Genomic DNA, 27,419 nt, shown 5'->3' with positions numbered 1-27,419 from the left:
AGACCAACCAACAGCCACCCCCTGTTCCAGATTAGCCACAAGTTTTGCAATTGAGCACTTAAAAAACTTGAGCAGCAGTAAAGATCGTGAAGATGCTACCACCTCTCCTCATCTATGGAGAGACCACTTTGATGTGCACACTGCAGTAAGCACCATTTTTACACCAGTTTGAAGAACCTTGAGCTGTTCACACTGCACGAGGATTCTCCAAGTCACGCGATGGTAATTCCACCTTTTTTTTTTTGGTGGCATTTTTTACTGTTTTTGTTCTATTCTGCATTTTTAGTTGTTCTTTCATAGTTTTCTCTACCAGAGTTCCTAGCTCAGTGGTCAGTTAGAAACAAGCCAAATAGCAAAGCCCTCATGCACAGGTACATAAGGCTGTAGTAAGGACATGTCAGACTAGGCAAGAATACAAGGCTTAGTTTCTGTGGCAAGGAGCCCATAGCTGCCAGCTCAGCCTTCTCCAAAATGGGGCAGAAAAGCTTAGCTGCAGATTCTGGATCGATTCCCAAGTTTTTACTTGCACATCCTTCTACCTTCTCCTCTGACCTTTTGATATAACTTGAGTTGGAAACCACTCTTTCCTGCCTTGTGGTTCCTCCCCATCTTTCCTCTGCAGTGCACAGGAGCAAAGTGCAGCACATGCTTCACGTACAGATTACCATGTACACAGGAAGTATCATAGCACCATACACCACTAAACCAACCAGCAGTAACAGCAAAGTTCAAGGGTAAACTGACAAACTTGGAAAAACACAACACTATTAGTGAAACAATGGTGAATTTCACTTCACAGCACCTTGTTACACTTAAAAAAGCAATTCTAGAACAGAACTTTGAATTAATCAGGATTAAATGAACCCTGTAACTGTACTTGTCCATCCTGTTAAATGAGTATTGAACTGCAGAACCTTAGTGCCTACAGCACGCATGCACCTCAGCCTGCACATGGAGTGAGGAGTGAAGTCTGCACCCCTCTAGTTCTAGCAGTGACATCACCCCTAGATAAGGAAGAGTCATGAGTTTCAGAGGAACAAGATACCATTAAGTGTTCTGGGAAGCCCCAGGATATCAGTGCTCACCACTGCCACCCAGGAGTTGCAGCTCCATCACACACAGCCAGCTCTCAACCTCCAGCCACTGAACTGCATTTGAAGCATTCCTGTCTCTCTTAACTGGACCCCACCCACACCACTATCCCCTGCCCTCCCTTTAACTGCTGAACACACCCCATTCCTAAAATGCAGGGATGGCGCCATGGAATTCTGCCAGCAAGTTCAATAGCCTTTATGGCATTTGGCTTGTTGAGCACAGTCCCTGGATTTCCTGGGCTCCACACTGCTCCCAAGAAGCTCCAAGGCAGTAGCAGAACTCCTTGATAGACCATGGCTCATGAACATGCAGGAGGGTAGAGCTGTGACTGGAGTTAGGAGCCCTTCAAAGCAAACCATGACCTGCTTTTCCAGCTGCAGTGTTACAAGGTGCTCCACTGCCAACTCCAACTCTCCCTTTCCTCAAAGCAAGCTTAGTTATCAGCTCTAGTCCTTTTCTTGGGCTCCACCTCTTCACCTCCTGTGATGCTTTACAGTTTATAGGCTACAGCACTCACACCACCGGCAAACAAAGCTCCAGTCCAGGAGCCACTCCCCTTTTGCCACTACAAATACATCACTTTTCAACAGGTTAAGTCTTGAGTATCAATGAGGACAAAAAAACTCACTGGGGACAAGGTTCTAGGAAGTAAGGTGTTTTGCGTATTTAATAGATGACATTTCAAGCCTGTACAATGCAACATCATTCAACTCTTTTGTAGGGATTTTTTTTTTTTGCCAATTTGAGAACAGGCAGCTAACAGACAGTGCCACTTGATTCAGAAACATGCATGTGGCCTGGGGGGGAAGTTCAAAGCATTAATCAAGTCAAAAGCACATACTCACTGATAAAGCATACACTGGACCACAAGGCAAACCCCTACCATCTCCTCAGCAAATTCCATCATTCTCCTCCTGTCACAATACAGCTGTAGTGTCTCATCTTGTCTGTGACCTTATTTAGAATTCATTTGCATATCCAGACAAGGAGTGTAAAAATAATTTCAGGATGGTTACAACCTAAGGCGACTCCCACTGATGTTTCATTTCTTAAGTGAACAAGTCATCAGCCAAAGCTTTTCTACTGGGAGACATTCAGAAACAAGTCAAGTATCACAATGTTTATTGATAGATACAAGTATATAAAATCAGGGCATGAACATGTCTTGATAAATTAATAGACTTAATTTCAGTACTGTAAGAGGGACCAATTCAAATTTCTCACCATGTCATGTTTCACACCCACAAAAACCTCTTCCAAAGGGCATTAAACCATCTCTTCAGCCGATCAGTTTTTGTGCAAGTAAACTGTTCCTTTTAAAAAAGACTTGTGCACTTGCCCAGGCTCAAGGATATTAAAACCTAGCACATAAAGCCCATTACTAGAGGTAGAAATACAGGCAAATATACTATTACGGCAACAACCATCGATTACAGTTAAGGATTCTCTGTAACAACCAAATGGATAATCAAATATTGCAACAACTCAAGTATTACACTGAGCAAAGTGCATTTCTACAGTATTCAGTGTTGCTATTCAGTTTCTAACTTAAAAACAGCCTATGATAACTGGCAGCAAAGAAGACCCTTGCAACAGACTGCTTCTGCTCGAGAACTTATGATGTAATTATTGCATGCTGCTAATACACTGTTATCTAAACATTGAAGATACTCTAAAATATTTTTATTGTAGACTATTAAGACATACTACAAAAACCTTTTGCAGAGAATATCCTACTGACATACTTCTGCTTTAAATATTGTGAAACATTACAGCGGAATGAATTTTCGCAGTGGTTAGGTCAAATGCAGTTACATCATAGCAACAGTATGTTTGCACAATTTAAGGCTTTGGCTGGTTCTTTAGTCAGCTTCTTCTTCAGATTCTTCTTCTTCAGCAGTTTCCAGCCAGGTTAACCACTGGTTTACCTGCAGTTACACAAAATTGGTTTAAGGGAGCAGGAATTGTTTCCCCATTAGGTACTTCCACAGAACACTCATCTTCCCCCACCCCAACTCATTTTAGAAGACCTTTCAGCCACATTTGCACTACACATAAGCCTCTAGGCAACAGGAGAGATTTAGGTAATCTTGCTTGTAACTCCCTCCTAGTGGAATATTCCATGAAGATTCTAGATATTTACAAGTCTTCAAAAGTCTTCTCAAACACTCCAGTGCAGCAGAAATAACAAAAAACAAGTCTCTATTCTAATGTTAGCAGATTTACCTGGAATAAAGCTTTGCCTTTCCCTGGAAACTCTTGAGTAATGTCTTCTTTCCATGCCAAGAAGGCTTCTTCTTCAATGATCTCCATGTCATAGAAATGAACAAAGAAGCGCAGTAACATGCCTAGGAAAGTCAATTTTAACTTTGTTAGCTTCATAACCTTCTCAACCACTTAATCAATTTTAAGAAATGTAGGGACAAGCCAATTCAACTAAGACCTTGATGTACTTACCTTTTGGAAAATTATTGTTGTAGCAGTGCACCTGGAGTGCATATAAAGCACTCACTTGCAGATCAACATGGTCATGGAGGAACTTCTGCATCACCGGCTTGAAGGAAAGAAGCAGCTGTTTTTCCTGCTCGAGCTGCTCTTTAGATGGAGCAGATGAAGAATCCGATTCGTCACTGGGTGGGTTTACTTCACTAGAAATATACTGCAAGAAACTGGGCAGAAGAAAAGCCAAACTAAGTTCTGTAAACTAAGATCAAAGCACTTGACCTATCAAGTTAAGACAGCTATCACTGCAACTATCTGCCTGCTTTCACTTGCAGTAGAGACTTGTAGTGTGGTTGACAGCACACCAGAAAAATCCTTGTTTTGCCTTTGTTACATTTTAGAAAAACACAAGGATCTAGACTTCCTCCCAAAGAAAACACTTCATACACTGATGCAAGCCTGGAGACTTGCCTTTTTTCTCAAATCTAATGGGATTTTACTAGAGAAGTTTCACTCAGAACAATCTGTCTTCCCATGTACTGCATCTCAGATTTCTGCAGAGCTACATCTGAACCTTTACAGATTACTGCCTTACTGACAGCTTAACCAAGCAAATATCTAAAATACATCAAAACAGCATCTCACCTGGTCATCAGTATATTCACAAATCCCTTATCTACATGAAGCTTGGGTGAAATGTTATCTTTAATCCACTTATAGATGGCTTGAGGGGATGGATCCGATTTTATTTGCTTTAGCAGTTCCTTCTCCAGTTTCAGAAGCGGGAACAAGAAGCTAAGCCCCTTCCCTTCCAAGATCTCCAGCATGCGATCCTTGTTCTGGTCAATTTCTGACAAGGAAATAAATACACGTGTTAAGTGCTTCTCAAGAGCTCAAAGCGATGGTTTATACTTCAGCCACCCTTTAAGAAACATAATTCCTAACAATAATGACAGCTAATTCCACCAAGGGAACCCTGCAAGTTATTTTACTCTGGAATAAACTAGATCATTATCTTGCTTACTCTAGGATCAGGTAACAGAAGAGCTTTGTGGCAAATCTTACCTGGTAACATTTTCTGCATATTCACTTTGCTTTGTTGGAACAATTCTGTTAGCCATTCACGGTCTTGTAACTTAGCTAACTGCTGAAGACAGAGCAGGAAGAGAGGGAAATGGGTGCCGCTTTCCAGTGGTTGAGCCAGTTCGGAAATGCTCACCAGGTCTGAAATAATGGCACGGGCTGCAAACTGTGCTAAGTAGGATTTCACCAATGGGATGTCCACCTCCAGTTTGGGGCACTGGTCCAATACATTCAGGAATGCCTAAAGTAAACACACAAGATGAAATTCCTAAGTAATTCTGTTCCTGTGCAACACAGTATGTTTTCTGTAATCACTTGTAAAGAGGATCCCTGGTTCCAACTGCCTAAATACTGCATGTCTTCCTTTCATTGCTTCTTGTGCCCCTCACAGCTTCACATACTATTTTTACCTCCTCAGATTAGCAGGACTTAAAAATATTTGCACACTGCCTTTACAGCAGCTCAACACCATGAAGAGCCAAGAAACAAGAACTGCAAGATTCTCAAACCACAATACCTGCATGAAGTTGTCACTGGTGGCTATTCCCTCCTGCTTGAGCAAGCTGATCAAAGTACTTGCTTTCTCTTTGTCCTCATCGGATCTATCTAGGGATTGAAGGATTACTTTGCTCAGCATCTCAGGAATGAAGTGTTTCGGAGCTCTCATTTCTCTCACAGTATTGACAGCATCATTAGCATTTCCGTTGTTCAGATACTCAGTCACAACAGCCTCCTGGAGAGGAAAGAAGCAGAGTTAAACGTTCTTTCTGAAGATCACATCCAAAGCTCCAAGAGTCACTATTGCACACTAACTTACAGTTTGTTTAAGTAGCTCTTCCTTAGAAGGAGGTGGTTTCTTGGTGGTCTTTGCAGGCTTCTCTTGTATAAGTGGTGGATTTGTTTTAAGACCAAGTTGAGGCGGCTGAAAAAGAGACCAGAATTTGTTTCTTTGTAGCACATCTACCTTTGCTTATATCAAGTTTTACACTACAAAACATAAAAAAGCAGATGGAACTCAAATTAGTTTGGTTCCAAACATTTTTCCCAAGTCCTGCTCTGTGTGATCAAAGACTTCTCTCTCCCCACATTTGAAATTAACTTTTCCAAGCACTAACAGGGAAGCACAGCCAACAACATGCAGGAATTTTTTTGTCTTTACCTGTCCCAAAGGCGGTGTCTGAGTGCGTGGTGGTTGAGCACTGGGAGGAATCATAGTTATCTGGGGCTGAAGCTTTGGCACTTGGTTTTTATTCATCAGGAAAGACTGAGCAGGTCTCAGGCTAATCTGTAAACAGTAAGTCAAAGAAAAACTCAAACTGTTTCAAATATTCTGACTAACAATACACAGCCATGGACTCACTCCAACTGATCTCACTGAAGCATGAATCCATTTCTACAATATTAATACTCAAATACAGATTAAGCCACATGTGTTCTGGAAACTCCCTCAAAAGCAAGTTACTGGTATTTAGTTCAACTAGTATAAAAACCTGGAAATGCTCCTTTTAGATGCAGTATGTTAGAGACCCAAGAAGATAATCAGCATGCTTGCTGATGTATTTTACAGCCAAAATGAAACTCTACCAAATTGCTCAGAAATTGGGATACAAGTCTGGTTAACACTCAAAATCACAATGCAGTTTACTCTGCATTTGAAATTTTGCCTATTAGCCAGTTCTAAACAAATAAAAACAAAAAAAAAATTAACCTGGTCCAGCACTTCAGGGTTTCTAAAGTTCAGGATTTTCTGAAGTTTTAATTAATGTTTTGTTATCAATAGGATGCATGGGAACTGATGTCAGAGTAGTGTTCTTGGAAGTGTGTGGGAAGGAAAGGACACCCCAAAAAATTGCCCTCATATCTCAGTCTTGCTCATAGGACGCTGGATACCCTAAGGAAAGTGAGGGGGGGTAAAAGGTGAAAGAGGAAGGGACAAAGGAGGAGGAGAATGAGGAGGAGGAGAAAGAGTTCCAGCATTAGTCCTCATAATAACGCGTCTTGCTATAATCATTGGGCAATATTTAGAATAGGCTGTAAATAATGTAGGCATGTCATGTACCTCATCTGCATTAAGCTGTCCTTTCTTAGAAAACCGAGGTGGCATATCCTTCGACTGTCCTTGTTGCTGGGATAAGAGTCCCTGATTCTGGGTATGGTAGAGTTGGCTTTGCCCCTATTTCAGAAAGGGAGATATAGAGAAAGAAGTGCAGATGATGGAGTGGCGTACATCATTTGGTAAGTAGTACCAGAGGGACCAGAGGAACAAAGATTCTATTTGCCAGGAAGGGAGAAAGAAGGAGCAGGGGTGGTGGGAGAGTAGCAGCTATCCCTAAAAACAGGGCCATCTTTTAAATAAAACACACCGTTCTGACCCACCAAAGCCACATGCACCTTTTCTTGCAGTTTAAAAAAAAAAAAGTGTACTTCTTGCATCTTTTGTACTATTTAAAAAGTGGTTTAGAATTTTTGTATCAGCTGAGCATCAGTTATCAGAATCAAATCTGAGTAGGTCTTTCACCATAAGCAGACTTTAATCCGTAACATACGCATCTCAGGAAGTGCTTCTAAACAAGCTGAAGTCACCATGCAAACATCTTCCTTACCTGACTTTTCAGAAAAGATTTGCCTAGGTCTCCAAACTGGGATTGAGCAGAAGGCATGAGGTGACCCCCATGGCCATTGAAGAGTTGGTTTGAACGATGGCGTCCCATGGTGGGTGAGAATCTATCCTGAATAACCCCTGGACCAGTACCAATTCCGCTACCTGGATCAGCAAGGACACAAACGGCAGTTTCAGTTTTCATTCAGCACAGCAGAGCCACAGCCACCACATCAGCCCTGCGCTGTCAGCGTACCTGGCATTTGTCCAAACATATCAGCAAGCCCTCCGAGTGGGTCCCTGTCAAGTTTCATCCTGGGTGGCATGAAGGGTCCCTCCAGAAAGAAGTCGCTTCGCATCCCTTGAGACATAGGAGCAGGAATAAAAACTCCCAGATCCTTTAAAACAGGAATTACAATTTTGGTCAGTTTCAAGTAAGCAAAGTCAGTTTCAAGGAATCAAAAGTTTTTAGTCCCCAACTACAGAAATCCATCTGGTTTTAACCCTTAAGCCAACTGCGACACTGTGTGAGAACTACTCCCGAGTGCCCAGCACCAAGGCAGGCTCTGGAGCTTACACGCAACACTCACTTTTACTGCATCTTGACGGATTTGATTGATAGTCTTTGGTCCATTGTCAAGAAAAGCTTTGCGAGGAACCCAGTTGTGTTCTCTCAACTCCACAGTATCCTTGGAACAGAACAGGATATTAGGAAAGGATTCAAGACCATTTTGCAGGATAAAAAGTAGCAGGGAGCCATTTAATCATCATACCTGCAGCAGGAAACGAATCCTTGCTGGCAATTCCTTACTTGACATCAAGGAGCGCATACGGGCAAAGTACTGATCCATTAAGGACTAGGGGAACAAAAGCTTCAAGTTAGGATAATTCTATCAGTGCCTTGAGTGTTTTCACTCAAGGTATTTAAGACAAAATAATGCAACAAGCTGCCCTTTCCTGCCATCTCTAGCTCCTTGATGACAGAGTTTAAAGATCTAATGCATCAAGGCATTTGAATCAGAGACGGGCAACACAGCCTAATTCTGTTCGTTTTAAGCTTACATTCCAAACTCCAGTCACCTCGCTGTGCTAAGAGTAGCTCCTCTGCACATCTTTTCAAGTAGTGTTTAGAAAAACAATAGTCTCACTTATATGATTTCCTGATGACCCTAACTACATCCTAGTGAGATGTTTAAAACTGTTTCAAAGATTAGCTTTTTCTATCAAGAGGATTGGTCTAGAAGCCATAGTTGGCACTCCTTTCTCTGAAAAATAAATCAAACCTCTGTTTTGTACTTCTGAATACTGAATACAGAAGGTTCAGGCAATCAAAAGTCTCAGCCACATAATTTAATTAGGTTAATGACTGCACTAGATAGGCATATACCTTGGCTTTCGCATGATCTAATCTAGGTCCCACTGTCCTCATTATCTGACAGAGGCACTCCAAATCCTCCCCCATATCTTTGAGTTGAACTCTCTTCTTCTTTTCCAAAAGCTGAAAAATTAAAGGGGAAATTAAGGATTAAAACATTTTATAAATGACAATTTATAGTAACCAACAAACTTTGTACACTGACATACAAAAAACACTGTTTTGTTCTGAAGGCAAATGGACTTTAAATTAAAATTAAGATCTGCCAGTTCTTAAGTGTGTGCACTTTAAAGCACCTACAGCACATTTGTGTCTGGGCAAAACTACACTTTCCCTTGGAGACAATTCCTATAGCTTTCAACAAAGCTGATTTTACTTCTAAATCATGCCAAAAAGTAACAGTAGGGGATGGGTAATCATCAGGAAACATTTTTGTGTCATTTTATGCTCCTGCTCCAAGACTCTCAAGGCAGTATCAACATTTGTGTGGTTTTTTTTGCTTGTTTTCAAGTTTTGTTTTGCTCCTAGCTTCCTCCCAGTCTGAATACTCACTGTTTTGATGCACTTATGAAGGATAGATTCATGAATAAGATCAAGCTTGCCAAGTTCTCCAATGAATTTGATGTTCCCCAGCATCTTGATCTTGGCAATGGCTCTCTGTTCCTCCTCCTCAGGGAGGAGGGGACCATCATGCTTATCATAGACTGGAAAACAAAGAAGCCTGTTTTACACGGCTGTGGGAAAAGATGACAATTAGATTCTGTATTAAAGTGGTTTTAAAACTTACTATCAACATTTCTGGTTCGGTTTTCAAATTCATCTTGAAGTTTAGATATTAGGAGGCGTCTGAATGTCTACAAAAAGAGAACAAAGAAAACAATTAAGCTAATCAGGGCAGCTACAAATGCACGCAAAATTTACCATTCCAGATGGAGAGATGCACTCACTGTGCTTTGCTTCTGTCCTGGATGACTCTCTGCTGACGGGCCATCAAAGTTGGGTGCATCTTCTGCCAGTCGCAGACATAGTTGAGCGTACAGCGAGCTATACTTGGGCTCTTCAAGGGCTTTGTCTACGATCTACAGAGAGTCAGGTTGAGTAAGGCAGCAAGCAGCAAGAGGGTGCAAATGTTGTTATGAGAGCGAGTTACAAGACACAGAATGGGTTATTACCACTCTCATCTACAACATCCTGTTTTCTGCCTAATCAAGCACAGAAACAGTGTAGTCCAACACCACTCTTAATGCTGAAGTGAAGGACAAAAGCCATTGCTTGCTACTGAAAAGGCTCTGCAATCCTTGGCCATCAAAAGTTTATTAAGCCAACACCGACGTTAGTATCACCAATTGGATCTTGTTTAAAAGAAATGATGTAACAGTTGCATCAGTGTCCCCAGAGGTCACCAGGGGTAGCCTTTCCAAAACCAAGTAGCTTGCTCCTCAGAAAAAGAGGAAGAAGGGTAGGCCAAGCAAATAAGATGGCTAACTCACACCTCAGATTACTTAAAAAAACAAATCATAGAACCCCAATCACGTTTAGTCATTGCGGAGACTTCTAAATGAGAAACTCAAAACATTAAACCTACTTCCTCCCCAGCAGTTCTATTTTTACACAGAAAGCAGGGCTGGGACATGGTGTTTGATAACCCAAATACACAAAAGCTTTATTCATGCTTCCTCTGTATCCCATCAAAACCAACAACCCCATGCTTTTCAGCATGCAAGAAAACAGTAGTTAAAAGAAATGCAACCAGCTTACCAGCAGTATGACCCCTTTTAGGATGAGCTTAGATTCTACACCCACATTGAGGAGCTCAAGGCATAGCTTGTCAAACTTTTCAGGAGTAAGCTTATTTAGTATGCTAAAGAGGAACAAAAACCAAAAATCAGAATATACAGACACTGTAAGCATACTACAAGTCACTTTAGACTCGACTGATTTTTTTTATTTTTTAAGTCTATTAAAAATTGGAAAGTGCAATTTTCCATTCAATTGTTCTTTTGAGATCTTCAGACTGTGAAGCACCATTGAAAATACCAATCTGCTTACAAGAATTACTTTAAATGTTTTCTGCTGCTAGATTATCAGGCTGGTTCCTTGCTAAAGGACACAACTCCCCCAAACTCAAGGCTCACAGCTTCCTTTCCTCCAGCTCGTTTCTTAGGTACACATTGCTAATGAAAACAGTAAGGAAAGAAGTAATTCTGTGAGGAACTTACCCTCTTACTTTCCTGAAGATTGCATCATGTCGTTCTTTGTCGTTTGCGGAGTCGTCATCTCGTCTAGTGCTTCGTGAAGGAATCCATTTCTGAGCGTTTTGCCCTGGGGTTTTCCCCAGGAACTCGCTGCAAAATTTTGAAGAATACAGTTGTTAAAACGGAAACAAGTGATTTAAAGAACTGTCCTTTTAACCTTTCATTGATGCCTTACTCAAACCAATTCCATTACTTGCTTTGCTAGGAGCACACAATTACCCCACCGACCCTGCAACATCTGCTGCGCAGGGAAGTACTCAACAGCAACAATGCCTGGCACTGTGGCAAAAACACTCGCCGCATTTTTTAAGTTAAATACATGAACAACCCCATGCACTGCCTATGAACCATAAGGTATACTTCAAAGGGCACAGACTAGAAAACATTTAAAGCTCTTTAATTCAGTAGGTATTTCTGGTACAACGTTAAAGTTCTATAAAGTTCTTTTCAGTTCTATATTCATTGTCAAGCATGCTCTGACTTTTGAAATCATGCAAATCAAAGAGCAAGATGACATACCTGTTGCTGGCAGTCTTGGGATAGTGCTGAGGTGCACCCCTACCACCTCCTCCGCCTGAAGAAGCACTGTTAAAAACAACCATGGAATCCTGGGTAAGTCCAAACATCTCCGTTTTGGTATAAACATTACACTAATTTAAGACGCCCTCCAAGGAGATTTTCCATTGCTAACTACTCATCAAACAAACAAGTGGTACCTGAAACGAGAAGCACCCCCTTCTGCAATCGCACTCTCCACTTTGGCGGCTTGACAACGAAGAATCTTCAAAAGAATAAAATTAAATTGACGGGGTAGGGAAAAACAAAACCTAGAAAGACAAACCAGGCATTCATATTATACTTGTTCACTATCAGCCACAGCGTTTAATTTTAAAAAGTACAAATGTTTGCTCGACAATGAGAACCCTCCAACACTGAACTTTACAAAAATTACAAAAACTTTCATTCATGCAATACTCGGAGACGGTCTCAGAAAGGCCGATTTCATCGTTACAGCTATGTTTTCCAGCGGGGGTGAGGGCAAAGAGACAAGGGAATCATCGACTGAGCAAAACCTGTAAGTCTACCCAAAACCAAGAGTACTCGCAGGAAAGAACGAAAGTACTTTTTTCTGTTTATACAGCACAATGAGTCCTTTACTGACGTGATTCAGAAACTATGATTTATAACGGCAAGACAAAGCAGCCAAATTCTGAAGTGAAAAGCATCAGCCAACAAAACGCACGCCTAAAGCGGTAAAAGGCGTGTATTCTGCGTCCAAACGGCGTATTGAGCCACCAAATAACGAAAAAAGGTACCGTCCACCCACCAGCTCAACTTTCAGCTCGCATAAAGAACCTCACTGCACCGCCGCTCACGGCGCAGAACGGCGAGCACGGGGACAGGCACGCCCGGGGGAGGGAAGCCTGGAAGAGTCCCGGATGCGCTCGGAGCCCTCCCAGCGCCGAGCGCGGCGAGTGCCCCCCGCCCGGCCGGCGCGGGCACGCCGAGCGGGGACAACATGGCGGCGGCGGCGGCGAACAAAAGGCTCGGCCGCGGAGGGCGCCCCCCGCAGGCGCCGCGCGGCGCCGCCGCCCCCCCGCCCCGCCCGGCGGGCGCCGCCCGCTGCCCGCGCCCGCCCGGCTCTTTGTTCTCCGCCGGGGCGCCGGGCGGGAGCCGCTCCCCCGCACCACGGCGGCCGCCCCGGGAGGCACGAGGGGGAAGCAGGCGGTATCGCCCCGCACCGCGGCGCCCGAGCCCCCGAACAGGAAACCTGGGCGAGGCGGCGGACGCGGCGCTTCGGCAGCCCGCTCTCCGCTGGCGCAAAAAAAAAAGCCATTGAACGACAGTTAAAAAAAAAAAAAATCCTCTCGTCACCTCCCCACCAGCAATGTGGATCCTCAGACCGCAGCCCGCTATGTGTGCCGCGGCTTCTCCCTCCAAGGGAAATCTGGGGGGCAGTGCGGGCGCCCGCAGACCGCGGCCACACCACCATCCGCAGCCGAGCCGAGGCCACTAAGGCATGGCCCGTAAGGACAGGCACTGCCCGAGCCCGTCTCCCTCGCTCTAACCTGAAACGCTGCCGCTCAGCCTCCCCTCCGCGCCCGGCGGGGGCGGCTGACCTCCTCCACCCCTTCTCTCAGCGACGGCGGGGCTCGCAAAGCCGGCAGCGGGAGCGACCGCCGGCCCGGGCCGCCATTTTGTGCGGGAGAAACAGACAAGCAACTGACAAGAAAATGGCGGCCACTCCGGGCAGCCGCCATTTTAGGCTGCAGCTACAGCAGTACCCGCTCACTCCCGGCCCCAGATCCACGCTTCTCCCGCCACTCCCGCATTTCTCACCTTCCCTAAGGCCTTGTCAGCTTCCCCGGGTCCCGGCGGCTACCAAGGGCAGGGGAAGAGGCAAGAGAAGGGGGGGGAGGGGAAGGGAGCCGGGGACCGGGGCTGGGGAGGGGAAGGGGGGAGCGCGCGGGACAGGGCGAGTCTCCGAGTCACCACAGCAGCAGCAGCACCGATCCGACGCCTCCCCCCGCCACCTCCATAGAGCGCCGACCGCCGCCGCCGCGTCTCGGGCGCTCCCCGGCAGCCCCACTAACTTTATCACCCTTCACGCAACCTACCCCACCTCCCGCCAGCACCCGCCAATCGTCGCCGACCGCTCCACCCGTCCTGCCAATCACAGCCGTGGAAGGGGGCGGTGCCAGGGCCGGGGTGGGCGGCGGAGGGAGGAGGTTTGGTTGCGCCGTGCCGCCGCCGCAGTGCAGCACCGGTATTCACGAACGCTGCTGCGCCAGGGACTGCCGGCGCCGCCGCGCAGGGCGTGGGGGCCTGCGCAAGTGGCGTAGCCGCTGCATGGCGGCCGCTCGGCCACCGCGTCCCCGCGCCGTTTGCTGCCGAGCTGCAGCCCTCACAGAACTCCAGTGCTAGGGGCCTGCCGTGCGAGCTGCAGGCACGTTCACAGAAGGGTACTTTAATCTATTTATGCTAATATATATATGTCCGTAAGATTTGTGTTTGTTTGGGATTTTAAAATTTTTATTTAATAAATTTATTTAAGCCCCCCTCGGTCAGCCCACGTTTTAGATTTGGCTGAGGTAAAAAAATGAGCCGATAGCCCACGGTAGCCCTGGGCTTGCAATCAGACCCGGAGGAGGAGGTTTGCTATCTGAGCTCCAGGAGCTTGTCTGTACGGATCCAGTTTCAGGTTTGCTTTTGGGGTTTGGAAACTATTTATTTCTCTGCATGTGCTTTTGGCCGTGAACCGGCCTGTCCGAGGCTGCAGGGCTCGGGAGAGACATTTGTGTTTGTCGTGGTAAGCACTCAGCTAGTGGAGTGTTCCTGCTCAGTTAAACAAAACAAAGATGGCCAGGCTTCCAGCTGTAGGTGGAAGTTGGAGTCATGGAGCCTTCCAGAGGCTCACCCGTGAGGGGTTTCATCCTTTAACAGCCCGGCCTCCATCCCAGGTGGTGGCTAAGGTGGCTGCCACCCTGGCTTCCCAAAGGTCTGAGTGTAATTGCCCTGCATGGGGCAGGGCAGAAAAGAAGGGCTCTGGAGAGGCGAGGAGAAGCCCCACAAACACCCACATGTGCTTTGTTCACACACCCGCCTTCTGCTTTCGGTTTGTGTGACTCACGGTTCAGATGACTGGGAGAAAGTGATCCATGTGGTAACTCCTGGACCGTGCAGATGGCAAGTCCAAACACATGATCCTGCAGAACTTCCAGTTTCTTTCCAAAGCCAGCCTCATTCCTAACGCTTTCAACATATGTAAGGCCTAAAGGGGGCTGCCACGTGAGAGTTCTTACATTGTATCTTATCTGGGATGAAGCTTCTTCAAGGTAGGTTGCCCCATGTTGTACCTGTAAGCATTAAGCACAATTTGCTCACTGGATTGTGTTCTGGAAAATCTCAAACAAACTACCTGAAAGTGACTTTTGAGCTCATTCATGTTGAATAAAGGTGACACGACTGTGACAGATACTTATCATACTAGAATTTTTGTATAATGACACTTTCCCATATGCAGCTATAAGCACACTACTGCAAGAGCTTGGACTTCACGAGTAAATCTGCAAGAACAGAACTGTGCAGAACGCCATTGAAATCCATGGAATCCAGCTTGAAAGGAGGCAACAATGGGCACAGAGGAAACAGCAAAGTCAACAAGATTTAAACCAATGTTAGAACCAATGAAGGTTATTGAACATTTCCAGAGTGAAAAGTAATAAAAAATTGCTTGCAAATCTTAGAAGAGAAAGCAGGGATTTTGTTTTGGATTGGATGACAGAATATTCTCATTCAGTGTTTCCAGCATAAGCATTCCAATACTGTTAAACTGTAAATAAAAACTAAGAATTTATGTGTATTTGGGGGGGAAGGGCAGAGGACAGATTGGGAAACCTGCAAAACATAGTAGGTACATAGTCACAAAGTGTCACCTTTCATTGTTTATTTTAAAGCACACTATAAAATACTTATTACCATAACAACAGAAAGCCCCCCAACATTTGGTCAGTAAGAGAATAGCAATGTTTTCTTAAAGCTGTGGTTGTTTTTTTAGGATTGAACGGTGAAGGATTCAGCAGGATACATGGTGTTCCATAGCTCACACTGGCTTTAGCAGGTGGGAACCAAAGAAGTTTCTGTGCTTGGCTGCTCATAGCATCCCTTCACATGTGCCACACTTTGTCAGCCTCAGAGACCTGCAGCACAAGTACAATTGATGAGGGCAGTGAACCATAATGCAGAGGACAAAAAAAATTGTGAAATGCCTTCTATTTTATGCATCTCACCCTCTCCTTAAATTCCTTTGCTTCTTGGCATGGAAGGCACCATTATTCATGCCTGAGAATGTAGCAGCCCAATTGTTTGTTTGGTAAAAAATTTACCTAAAGAATCTTTTTTTTCAGTCTGTCCCCTTGACTTTACCAACAGAAAAAAAACAACCCACAGCACTCGTCCCCCCAACAAAAAAAAACTAAACTAAACCAAACCCCAAAAAACAGCCAGAAAACCCCAACAAAAACCAAAAAGCCCTCAAGCAAATAAACAAAACAACCAAAAAAACCTGAAAAGGAGTTTTATGGCTAACAGTTGCAGTGCCACCTTGCATCCCTCAGTTCCCTTTGTGATTTGTGCAAATTCTACCTCCCCATTGTATTTTACCCCTTTCCCTCACTTGCACTGGACACCAGCGATGCTTTAATTCAAATCAGGTGGTTTCCAATTGGCATAGTGGTAGTTCTGGATTTGTTCCTGCAAGTCTGAACTTGCAGAATCGATGCATAATTCCAGCCTGAGTGCACTGCCACTGGTTATTTTGAGAAGGGATGTCTGTCAAGTGTCCTGAGGAACCCTCTGTGTTACAGGCTGTGAGGCACAGGAGCAGGAGTTGCTGCACAGAGGCAGCATCTGGCTGAGAGGAAGAGAGATGCCCCTTGCTGCACATATGGGAGGAGAGCTCGGAAGCTGGGCAGGCTCCTGTGAGAAGAGCCCACAAAATGTGGGAAAGGAGCTTTCAGGACTGGGAGCTTTCCCTTACTGTTGCTGAGCTGGAATCACCAGGACTCACCCAGTGTGTAATAGGTTGCCTTGCAGTGTTTCCAAGGCTGGGCCCTGCTGGGTGGGGCTTCCAGACAGTGCTGGTGACAGCGTGGCTGGGGCAGTGTGGCACTGCAGCACTCCAGAGCATCCTGCATCTCATCCCGTGCTGGCCGTGGGGCTGGCTTTATTCAGAGTGCCCCATTAATGCAGTGTGGACATGCAGATAATGTGAGCCAAAGCACCGTGGAGAGAATTACTGCAGAATAAGTAATGCACTGGCAATTTGCACCCTTGTTTATTTCATGTTAATTTCTCCAACATAATAATCACCTCCTGCACCTTCTAATTTTCCCAACATTTTTTTCAGCCTGTGCTTTTTCAGGGGAGCCTTATTTTTCTTCAAAGCCATTGTGACCCACCTGCTGAACGAAGTAGCTGGCACACACATTTAACCAAATGTGAAATGTACTCATTTCATTTTTTCCTGTGATGGAAGCCTGTCTCAAGGAGAGCTGTACTTAGGAAAAAAGGCCTGGGGAAAGAAGAAAAAAAAAACCCACACCCCAAACTGAAAAATACACCTATATTTTTCATTTAAACATTTTTATTGGCACTTCTACTGAAGCAGAATGTTCTTAACAACAAACCCATTCATACTGTGCAGATTCACTTTAATAGGAGTTGTTTGCATTGTCTCTTGGAGAAATGCACTAATAATACATTGGATATGTGCCTAAATTGTACAATATAGCATGGATGGTGTCAGAGCATTGCAGAAGGCTTTGTGGTTTTTCTGTGCAGGATTTTAATTTGCAGAATATTGGTATTAAACTTCTGTATATGTGTAGAGGTGACTTTGAGTGACACTGATTTAACAATACTCACTGAGGCAAGAACATTCCAACCCTTCTAGACAGTGGTGCACTTTAAACCACCTGGGAGGTCCCTTCCCCTTTCCCTTCCTTTGGAAAATCCTTTGCAGTAGATTTCACTGAGTCTTCCATCTAATAAATTATTTTGCTTTCGTTCCATTGTCTTCTGAAACTCTGCATCCAATACCTTAACTCACCAGCCGGATTCCTGCAGCTCAGAACCAGACATACTAAAATATATATTTAAAAATCCACCTCCTGATTCCCAATTTAAGACTCAGAAGACTTGCTGGATTTCTCAAGTGTAACAATACGTCTGGCAGTTACAATTGCACAGGACTCTTACGGGTGCTTCTCCCTCCAAAATCTGGAAAGATACTTGGGGTGTGACTTGAGAATTAGCCAGTGAAAACTGCCTGGAATAGTCAAGGGTCAGAGACAGTGAGATTTCACCAGGGAATGTTTGTGCAGGCCGTGAGGGAAGCGAGGCAGTGCCCATAGCAGCACAGCTAGCTTTGCTTTCAGGGGCCTGTTTAGAACAGGGAATATTTTTAGCCAATATAATTGTACTAATGCATAATCATCATAACTTGCAAAGAGGGAGATTGCATATGTATTCCCAGAATGGTTTAGGACAACAAACTAACCAAAAAATAAACCCAGCAGTGACTGTCTTCTCATGAGGTTCAGTTCAGTGAAACATATAACCTGCAAAATTTTCACGTTCTCTAGTCTTCTAAAATGACGGATTTGTTCATGGTCCTTAGCTCAGCAGAGTGAGTGTGCTGTGCTGCAATGTCCTGTTTCTGGCACTGGTTAGCATCAGCTTTACAACAAAGTAGGAAAGATTTCAAATTTATAATTTTCATTATTTGCCAGAAGAGCTTTTCTTTCTCCTAGCCACTGCCAGCTCATGTTTGAGTGACTTAATGCATGTCCATAATTTGTAATTTTTATTGTTATTAGAATTTCTATTTTCTATGTCAATGTCTGATTTTGACAGCTTTTAGGCCCTCTAGTAACGCATTTCAGTGAGTTCTGCAGTTTAATTGTATGATGTTTAAGAAGTAATAATTCTTGTATCAGTTTTAGGATGTATTGGCTCGATTCCATTGTAATCTGCCTGCTTAAGTGGTTTTGTGGCAATCATCTTCTATATGAAATACTTATCATATTCAGAAACACCTACTGCAGCTGAACACAAAGTACAGTTGATTGGGTTGGAAGAGCAGCTGAATTCCTATAGCTGCGTTGCATTACTCCTTAAAAAATATGTATTATTGATGAACTCAGAAGCATGGATGGGAAATTAATGTTACTGAAATGCTGCTCGTGATCTTACCAAACTAATTTTGTATTCTCTTTTTCAGTGCAGAAGATGCTGTGTCATGGTTGGTGTGTGTAAAAACAGTAGGAATACACTACAGAACATTTATATACATTTATCTGCTTGTAGCAAAGGGCTTTTGTTGGATGTAAAGAGCTACTCCTTGCCATTTGCCTGACTTTTCCATGGGCAGAAACACAGAATGGCTTCTTACAATTTAAGGTAATATTCGGGCATAATAGTTATAAGTGGTTGCCATTAATATGATTTCTATTAGTGAAAAAAGAGAGCATTGATTCTCTGTTAGATTTCTGTGAGCACCACATTTGCTGATATTTAGGGATCAAAGATCCACTTGAGCTAGAAAAAGGATGAGGAAAAGCTACTTTGCTTTTTCAGTCCTTAGGAGAAAACAGAAACACAGGGAAATCAGGCAAATAGTTATAAATCCAGGTTAACCTTTGGAAGGCAGTGAAGTCCTTCTGTTTTCCCTTGTTACCCATTTGAAAAGTTCAGAACCTTTTTTTAATTAAAAAATTATTTGTATGCATGAGCATGTTATTGCAAACCTGTATTTTTAAATAGGTTCCAGAATGTTAAACCATTAGATTACAATAAACAGCATTTCCATTGTTTGATCTATGGTTCCCTTTATTAAATCCAGTCTACTTAGAGTATGTTAAAATTGTTTTGCATTTCTGTAGATTAATTTTAAATTCTCATTCTTTAGTACATTTAAAATCCATTTAAAATCCATTTAAAGCAAGTGCAGCTGCTCAAGTGCAGCTGTAATTTTTTTTCCTATTTTGGTGAAATCTCTTCTGTTTTTAAAGAAATTGCATAAAGGAGGCATCTTGGGAAGAGAGGTGGGAGAAGAGAACCAAAGCCACTACCAGAACATGACCTAAATCAGGACAAACATTGCAAGATTGCCAGATATTTTAAAAAAAAAAGGCTGTATCTGACTCTGAAAGTAGCTTCTATTAACCAGTAGCTATTTCTGGCTTCATGTGGCGTGGTTTTATGTCATACAGAAAAGCTGGTCCAGTGGAGGGCCACAAAAGTGATCAGAGGGCTGGAGCATCTCTCTTATGAGGAAAGGCTGAGAGAGTTGAGGTTGTTCATCCTGGAGAAGAGAAGACTTCAGGGAGGGCTTAATGTGGCTTTTCAATACTTGAAGAGCACTTTTAGGAAAGATGGGGACAGACTTTTTAATAGGGCCAGTAGCAATAGGATAAGAGACAATGGTTTTAAACCAAAAGAGGGTAGATTCAGCCTAGGTATGAGGAAGAATTTCTTTAAAATGGGATATGAAACAGTGGCACAGGTTGCCCAGAGAGGTGGTGGATGCCCCATCTCTGGAAACACTCAAGGTCAGGTTGGACAGGGCCCTGAGCAACCTTATTTAATTGAAGATGTCCCTGTTCATTGCAGGGGGTAGGACTGGATGAGCTTTAAAGGTCCCTTCCAACCCAAAGTATTCTATGATTCTATGAAAGTGTTAAATGTGTTCTGTGGATTGAAAATAATTAATTCTCTGGGGCAATACAAGCCATTTCAGCACCATAGAATTATTTCCTGTTAGCCAGCTTCACAAATTTAATGAACAGGAAATTGACAATCATTAAAAAAAGGTAAAAATTACTTCAGAGATGTACTTGAATAGCATGGTCCCGTTTCTCTGGATTATCTTTTGTGAAATTTTGAGTAAAATTGGAAGGTCTGAAAAAAAAGACTCTGAAAACCTAGTTCTTTTGCAAGTTTCTGAGCTTGTTTGGCTTTGCAGCCTCACATGGAGCTGTGGGAATTGCTGTATTCTGGTTGGGGATCGATCTCAAGAAGGGCTGCAAGGTGAATATGAGGGTATGGGGGAGTTCAGTTGTATGTGTGCTTATTGTAAAATACCTATAAGCAGAAGAATCTCCAGCTGGAGCAAATTTTTTCCTTTGTAAAAAGGAAGTGGGTTTGTCTCTGGTGTTTTCTGGTCATTTGTTTAAGTCAAGGGTGTTTGTTTGCTTTGGGTTTTGCTGGGGTTTGTTTGTTGTTGTTTTTGTTTATTTTTTAAATAGAAGCAGTATAAATAAGCATAATTTCATCCTAGGTAGTTATTCTGGTTAACATGAATGATTTTCTCAAATGACACTAATTTTGCAAGGCTTTCAGGCTTAGCATTTACATGCTGTGTATCTGAAGGAGAAGTCCCACATGCAGTGAATCCAAGTAAACTCCTCTGCCCACAGACACATTTATTTCACATGTGAAAAGCTGGATCCCTAGACTGAGATGATATTGGTTTGAATTTACAGAAGTTTATACAGGGTAAGTTCTACAGTTAACTGTTGTTTGGATACTGCAAGAGCTGACCCTCCTGGGACTGAAGTACTGAAGAGACATAAATCCCACCCTTGAGCTAACCAAAAGCTTGAATTCCTTCTGCAAATTCCTACTATTGTGTTTTAGCAATGGAATTCTAAAGGACACTAAAGGACATAACCGCTGACTTAAGGCCAGTTTTATCAGGGATGAATTTCACTCAGAATTTTATCCATATTGTACACTTTATTGACTCATTTATTGAATGCAGCAGCTCTCAGAGAGTTAGCTGAGAGCACATAGGGTGCTGGCTTTGTGTCCTGATAATTTATCTGGTTCCATTAGTAAATAACAGGTTTGTCATGGTTGTTTCCTAAACAACTGATAGAAAAGCTTACAAAAAAGAGGAGTCAGTAATTTCAATTTAAAGCCTGCTCTGATTAAAGGAGACAGTTTGGTTTGTCCACCTTTGCAGGTCAGGAGCTGCATTAGAAAACCTCACAAGCTCAGATTCTTACTCCTGTAAGGGGTTAAAGTGCCTAGAGAAGGCAAGACATATACAAATAATGTTGTAAAACTATTCCTGCCAATGGGTATTTCCAGCCTCAGTTAGCTTGATGAAAGCTTTCTGGAGTTCTCTACACTTGTCCTTCTCTTCCTGGGCTCTGATTTTCTAAAGTAACAAATACATTCTTAGTCAGCTCCCCATTCATCTTGCTCCCAGCAACCATATGGTAAATATACTCACATTATGTCCTTCACTAAACAGATATAGAACCACGATAGCAGTGTAACAAACAGAAAAAGCACAAGGATGAGGATGTGTCAGCAGGAGAACACTCTGGAAGATGAGTCCAAGCACACACAGTTTATGGATTAATTGAAACTAGAACCTGGATACTTTCAGCCAGGAATCTTAAATTAAATTATTAAAGCACTTTCTGAGTAAATTACAGAAACAGTTGAACCAAATTAATTTTGAGCAGTAAGATCATCTGATTAAAAATATAGCACAGTTTGAGTGGTCATTTAAAAAGATAATTAAAATAACTTTTCCTGTGTATACCCCATAGAAACAACAGAAGACTTAAGCAGAGCAGTTCACCTCATATGGATAAATAAGGACTAAAGCTGTCTGCCTTTAAAGTGGAGTAAAACAAGAACTATATCCAATCTTCATAAAACTCTCATCCTTTTTCAATACTCTAGGCTGTGTTTTTCAGTTTCACTTTTCATGAAGTCTGGTAGCAACAGATGTAGTCACACCAGCTGGCAGGCTGAGAAGGAACTTGTACAAAGCTAGGCTGTATTATGGAAGGAAATGATCCATCCTCCTACCTGGGACCAACCAACACCACACTTGCCCTGTTTAACACACAGCTGCACCTCCAGATGATGCATTGCCAAGAGGGTCACTCACAGGGAAGGTGCTTTCTTTAAGAAGAGTACACGAGACTGACAGCTGCTTTGCACTGTGAGCTGTGAGCAGCAGCACGGCAGGAACAGGCGGGGCAAGCAAAGGTGCCAAGAACAGTTACACTCCCTGTTCATTGACTGGAGTGAACTCGGGGTGCAGAGTGCTCCCTTCTAACAGTTCTTGCAGTATTGTGTTCACAAAAGTTGCAAAGCCATCGAAGCCAAGTTATGGAAGACAGATTTTATCTGTAACAAGCTTCGTCCTGCCCAAGCTGTATAATAAACTCCTACAGAAACATCAGATAGAATACAGGCAAAAACCCCAACACACCTGGGCAGGTATTTTACCTTCTAGCAGCTACATTTTGGATACTTCAGAGGTCCTTCCTCTCTTCTTATCAGTTTCCTAGACCCTCTATACTTTACCTTTGAATGCAATCTTATCTAGTTCAGTGGCAGTGGAACAGGAAATTTAACTTCATAATTGCTGGAGATAGTTTTTCAAAGGAAATAGGAACAAAAAGTCTTTTAATCAATATTCACACCAGCGACTGCCCAGATCTGCAGAAATTCTGGGTAAGACACAGCATCTGGAGAGTTGATATTTGTGTTGCTGATATACTAAATTCAGTAGTGACTTCCTCCACTCTGATAGTGGTCTCTTTCCACAAATTTTTGAAGGACAGGAGGATTTCAAAAGTTGCAAGTCTGTATCAAGACCAAGAATATTTCAACAGGAAACACATCCTAGTTGGTATGGAAAATTTGATCAGTCAATTATTGCTCCTTTATTCCAACTGCTATTTCATTGATTCACATGGTTTAGGCAGAAAGAATCTAAAAGAAGTCTTCAGGCTTCTTTTAGAAAATGCAGAACATCACCATGGTATTTATGTTTACAGATGTGAAAATCTCTGTAAATATTGCTGAGACACATTAATTGTTTTTTTGGGGTTTAGCCAGCTAGCAAGAAAAAAAAAAGACAAAAAGGCCGACAAAACATTCCAGCATTTATACTCTAGGCCAGCAAGGCCTCAGAATCAGTGAACCTCAGGATTCAACCTCAGGATTCAACCTCAGGGATTTGCAGCTTGAAACTTCACTGGAAAGTAAACAAACAAAACTGATGTCACAAGTTTCACTTCTCGGGCTTGCTAGAGCTGATCTTAAAAGGCCTGGCACTCATGTTTGAAACCATTTGATCTTTTACAAGATGCAAAATTGTCACTTCTGCTGTCCCCTCCAAGACCTGCTGCCACTGAGCTTTTGAAAGGAAATCACCACTAATGCAGCTGGTGCTGCCTGGAGAAAAAGAACTGCAAATGCTGTTGGCCCCTTTTGATGTCAGCCAGTGATCTGGCCTCACATGATGCCAGCTCCTCTGTGTGGTGTTACAATCTGCCACAGATAACAGCCTGAATGACCTGTAATCTAAAAAAATTATCGTCAAACTACTGTAATAGTGATTCTTGCTCTTAGATGTGTGTTCTGAGAGGGAGAATTCAGAGGACAACATCTTGCCTCACAGGACAACAAACACAGAGGGTGGGATGGACATTTCCTGCTTACAGTGAGAGATTACAACACATGCTTTACCTCAGTTTTAAGTATGGTTACTTACAAAAGGAATAGACAAATTTGTAGATAAAACTATACAAAATAGTCTTGCACCAAAATGTCTTTTTTGTTGTTTTTGTTGTTGCTGAGTCGCAGGATTTATGCAGACCTCATTGTTACTAAGTTTCGAAAGGAATTTCAGAAATTAATTTAGTCAATGAAATTTAGTCAATGAATTTAAGTCAATTTTAGTCAGTTAAAGCAAGGTTTGTAGTTTGGGTGGTAAAAAAGGAAGAGGATAAGGCTACCTAAAACAGCACACATCAAACTGACGTCTAGTTGAAGAAGGAGTGCCATTACTGCCTGGCTTGCAATACTGTGAGAATTTATGGTACATTTAGCTTGATAACCTTTGCTTTTAGGCCATAGTAAAACCTGTTTTATGCTACATATATGTGTTATCTCTGTTTTATTATGAAATTTATTTGACAAGACAGTTTCTTGGCTATTTGCTGGTTATAATTTAGATCAAAAGATAGAAAAGAGTAGCCACACTTCATACAGAATATATAAATACTCACCAGAGCATCTCATTTTCTCATTCTCCACACTGGACCATCCATGAGCAACCAGAACTGCAGAATCTTGGTTGGGAACATGAAGTATTTTGGTTCATACATTCATAAATACCAGTTCCTTTCAATTCATCTTACAAATTAGATATGATCTTTGCTATGTAATTGACAGCAGATCTTTGAATATTATGTAAGACATGGAAATAGAAAGTAGGGTGGATGATGTACTATTTTCACAATGATTTAAGAGTTCAAACTTAGTATTTTACTTTTCTTGTTACTTGTCAAAAGAGACCAACATTTTAAAAATGGAGGGAAGAGCAGAGTTCAAATTACAGTGCATAAAATTGAAATTAATAGCTCAAGCTATTATTTCTTATAACATAGGTAAAAAAAGTAAAAGCTGGATTCTGTACTTGGGATCTCAGAATAGATGCAAAGATGACCACACAACATCAAATGAGAAAATTAATTACTGCTGCCTTTGAGGTTTCTGTCCAATTTACTCCTTTTCAGAAACTCTCTGAAATCAGTGTTTCTAGCACACAATGTGTACAAAACTTGTGAGAATTAACAAGAGATCAGAGACAACTCTGTGTCCCTACTCCCTCTACAGTTTTACCCCATGAAATGATGAATTTTTCTGTTGACCACATGGACTTGATGTAGTGCCAGATTACTCTGGGATGTATATCCATGTGGGAAAGCTTGGGAGCAAGGCTTTTCATCCCAAATCTACCTTTACTGATGGATCTTTGTAAACAACAAATGCCTTCCAAGGAATATGTGCAAATAAATACTATTGTTTCTTAGATTTTTAAACATGTAGGTGGTGGTCACTTAGGTCACTACATCATCTTCATTATTATTATTATTATTATTATTATTATTATTATTATTATTATTATTTAGAGAGTACCATAATGAAACCACCAATTGATTTACATCTCAGTAAATTAGCCCCAGTTGAACAACGTACCATGCTTCACACATCAAAATCTTCACTTGTGTGTCCTTTGTTTTTGTCTGCTTTTGCTTTTCTAGATATTTGTGTAGATTCTATCATTATAGTGTCTGACCAAAACAGAAAAAAATATTAATGTAAATTCCTGCTTTGTATAACCTTTCATGTATTAAATATAATTTATGTTCCATTTAGGGTCGTTTCACAGTACTGTAACAAGGACAAAGGAGACACAGTACAAGACCAAATTAAGATGTAGGTAATTAGTCTGTGTGATAGTCTTTGCAACTGGGAAAGGAAGATTAAGAGTAAAGTCAGTGTCTTCATGGAAAAGTGAGTACTTTTTAAGTACCAAATTATCGACCATTCTGTAAAAATGTGTGTTATTGATAGTGAAAGGGTATTTTCATGCCAAAATGCAAAGCTGTGTCCAACATCTAAAAGTACCTCTAAACTAAATTAGGGGAAGTTTGAGAAGCAGCATATTTATGACTAGATGGAAGCCATGCTGCTTCTGAAAGTTTATTTTTGAAAAAAATAAAAACTTTATTTTTGTAAAGCGCCTCATTATGGAATGTGATTATACCTTTGGACTTTACTAGGATTCTCTTTGTTCAGAGTAGTTTAGCCCATATTCAGAGTGAGAAAAGCTGCTTTTCTGTCTGATAAGAATGTTTCCACCCGGAGTGAGCCGGGGTCGGTGCTGGGCTGAGATTGAGGCGAGATTTCCTCCATGTTTACTTCCTTGTGTAGGCAAACCCCGAGTGAGTGCGTCACACAGGAAGTCTGGGGACTTACTCCAGATTTATGCTGATGTAACAGGACACGAGAGAAATTTTTTGACTTTCTGGCCCAAGCAGATGGAATACTGTTAAGTGACAGCTCCAGCAGGAACAGATTTGGGAAGTACTGTTTTTAAGGCTTGTTAAAGGAGAATGTTTTAAAGAAATGTTGGAAATAGCAGGAAGAGGAATCATGTTCTTTTTTCAGGTTTAAATAATGCCTGAGTAGAGCATTATAAGTCCATGCTGCTTATAATGCTGGAATACAATCCAGTGGCCTCTGTTTCCCCAGTTTTATTGTTGACTAATCTATTTAAATTTATCCTATAAGGGGGAAAGAGCAATACTAGTACTGATCCAAGATGTGGGTACTCGTGGTCTGTGCTGGACTTGTGGTAGGCTGCCTATCCTTGGCTTGTGATCTGCCTGTTTTGCTGCTGAAGTACTGAAAGAAAAACATTTGTATTACTGAAAGAACTGAGAGAGACCTTGTAAATGTGCTAAAAGGCATCAGAGCAGTTTTAAAGCTCTTTGTAAAAAGTAAAACAGAAATGTGGACTTCTGCCTCTCCACCAGTGTAGTAAATGTCATCAAACTTCCCATTAGTACCATGCTGTGTTTTCCAAGAAGAGAAATGCCATCATGTTCATCCTATTCAATTTTTAAAAATATCTCTCTCTCTGTCTCCTGCTTTAAAGCACTATTGAGAAGACTGGACAAAGTCAAACACAGCAATTCAAAAGTCAGATCCATTAGCCAAGATGGAATTGGACTTTCTGGTAAAGGAAGAATGATGAAAAGTATTGACAGAGTGAACAGACTGAGGCTTTCTTTAATCTAAATATTGCAGTTTCTTAGTATCACATATTTCCTGGATAAATTTCACTTAGTAGAATTTCTTTTTTTTGGCCTAACATTTTCCTTTCTTCAATAGCCTTATGTTCCTTTTTGTATGATGCATGTGGTATATTAAATAATTCTATTCTGTTTTCTAGTCAGTATTTGTTAGCTTCCAGGAGTCAGATCTTATTGCTAGGCAACTAAATCAGAAATCTCCATCTCTGTATGAAGCAGTTTGCTGTATCCATGCTGACCCTGTGCTTATCTATACATTCATCTATAAAATTGCCTAAGTGCAGCTGTAAATGTCAAATGTAAACATGCTGTGTATCTTACCCATATGGAATTTATCTTGAAAATGAGTTGGTAATAACCAAAACAGC

General features: G+C 42.1%; 1 protein-coding gene and 1 non-coding gene across 2 annotated transcripts; both read right to left on the bottom strand.

The window, feature by feature from the left end:
• Window positions 1-1,734: 1,734 nt before the first annotated feature.
• EIF4G2 (eukaryotic translation initiation factor 4 gamma 2) lies at window positions 1,735-13,110 on the bottom strand. The gene is made up of 23 exons (XM_038138028.1): window positions 12,970-13,110; window positions 12,216-12,664; window positions 11,566-11,676; window positions 11,369-11,434; window positions 10,814-10,939; window positions 10,353-10,455; window positions 9,542-9,673; window positions 9,382-9,448; window positions 9,147-9,298; window positions 8,607-8,717; window positions 7,993-8,076; window positions 7,810-7,908; window positions 7,476-7,617; window positions 7,224-7,384; window positions 6,680-6,793; window positions 5,780-5,905; window positions 5,438-5,542; window positions 5,138-5,353; window positions 4,603-4,861; window positions 4,183-4,387; window positions 3,553-3,764; window positions 3,322-3,443; window positions 1,735-3,023 (listed from the first exon to the last, which is right to left on the bottom strand). Exons 1-23 carry the CDS (start codon window positions 13,108-13,110, stop codon window positions 2,958-2,960), a joined length of 3,369 nt encoding a protein of 1,122 aa, XP_037993956.1. The 3' UTR covers window positions 1,735-2,957.
• Window positions 6,470-6,638, bottom strand: LOC119702234. The gene has a single exon (XR_005257294.1). It is a non-coding gene; the product is annotated as a small nucleolar RNA SNORD97 (small nucleolar RNA).
• Window positions 13,111-27,419: the final 14,309 nt, after the last annotated feature.

The sequence above is a fragment of the Motacilla alba genome, chromosome 5, assembly GCF_015832195.1.
Source record: "Motacilla alba alba isolate MOTALB_02 chromosome 5, Motacilla_alba_V1.0_pri, whole genome shotgun sequence".
Taxonomy (NCBI): Eukaryota; Metazoa; Chordata; class Aves; order Passeriformes; family Motacillidae; genus Motacilla; species Motacilla alba.
Note: the sequence above shows the minus strand (reverse complement) of the source record. Positions and strands in the feature narration are given on the sequence as shown.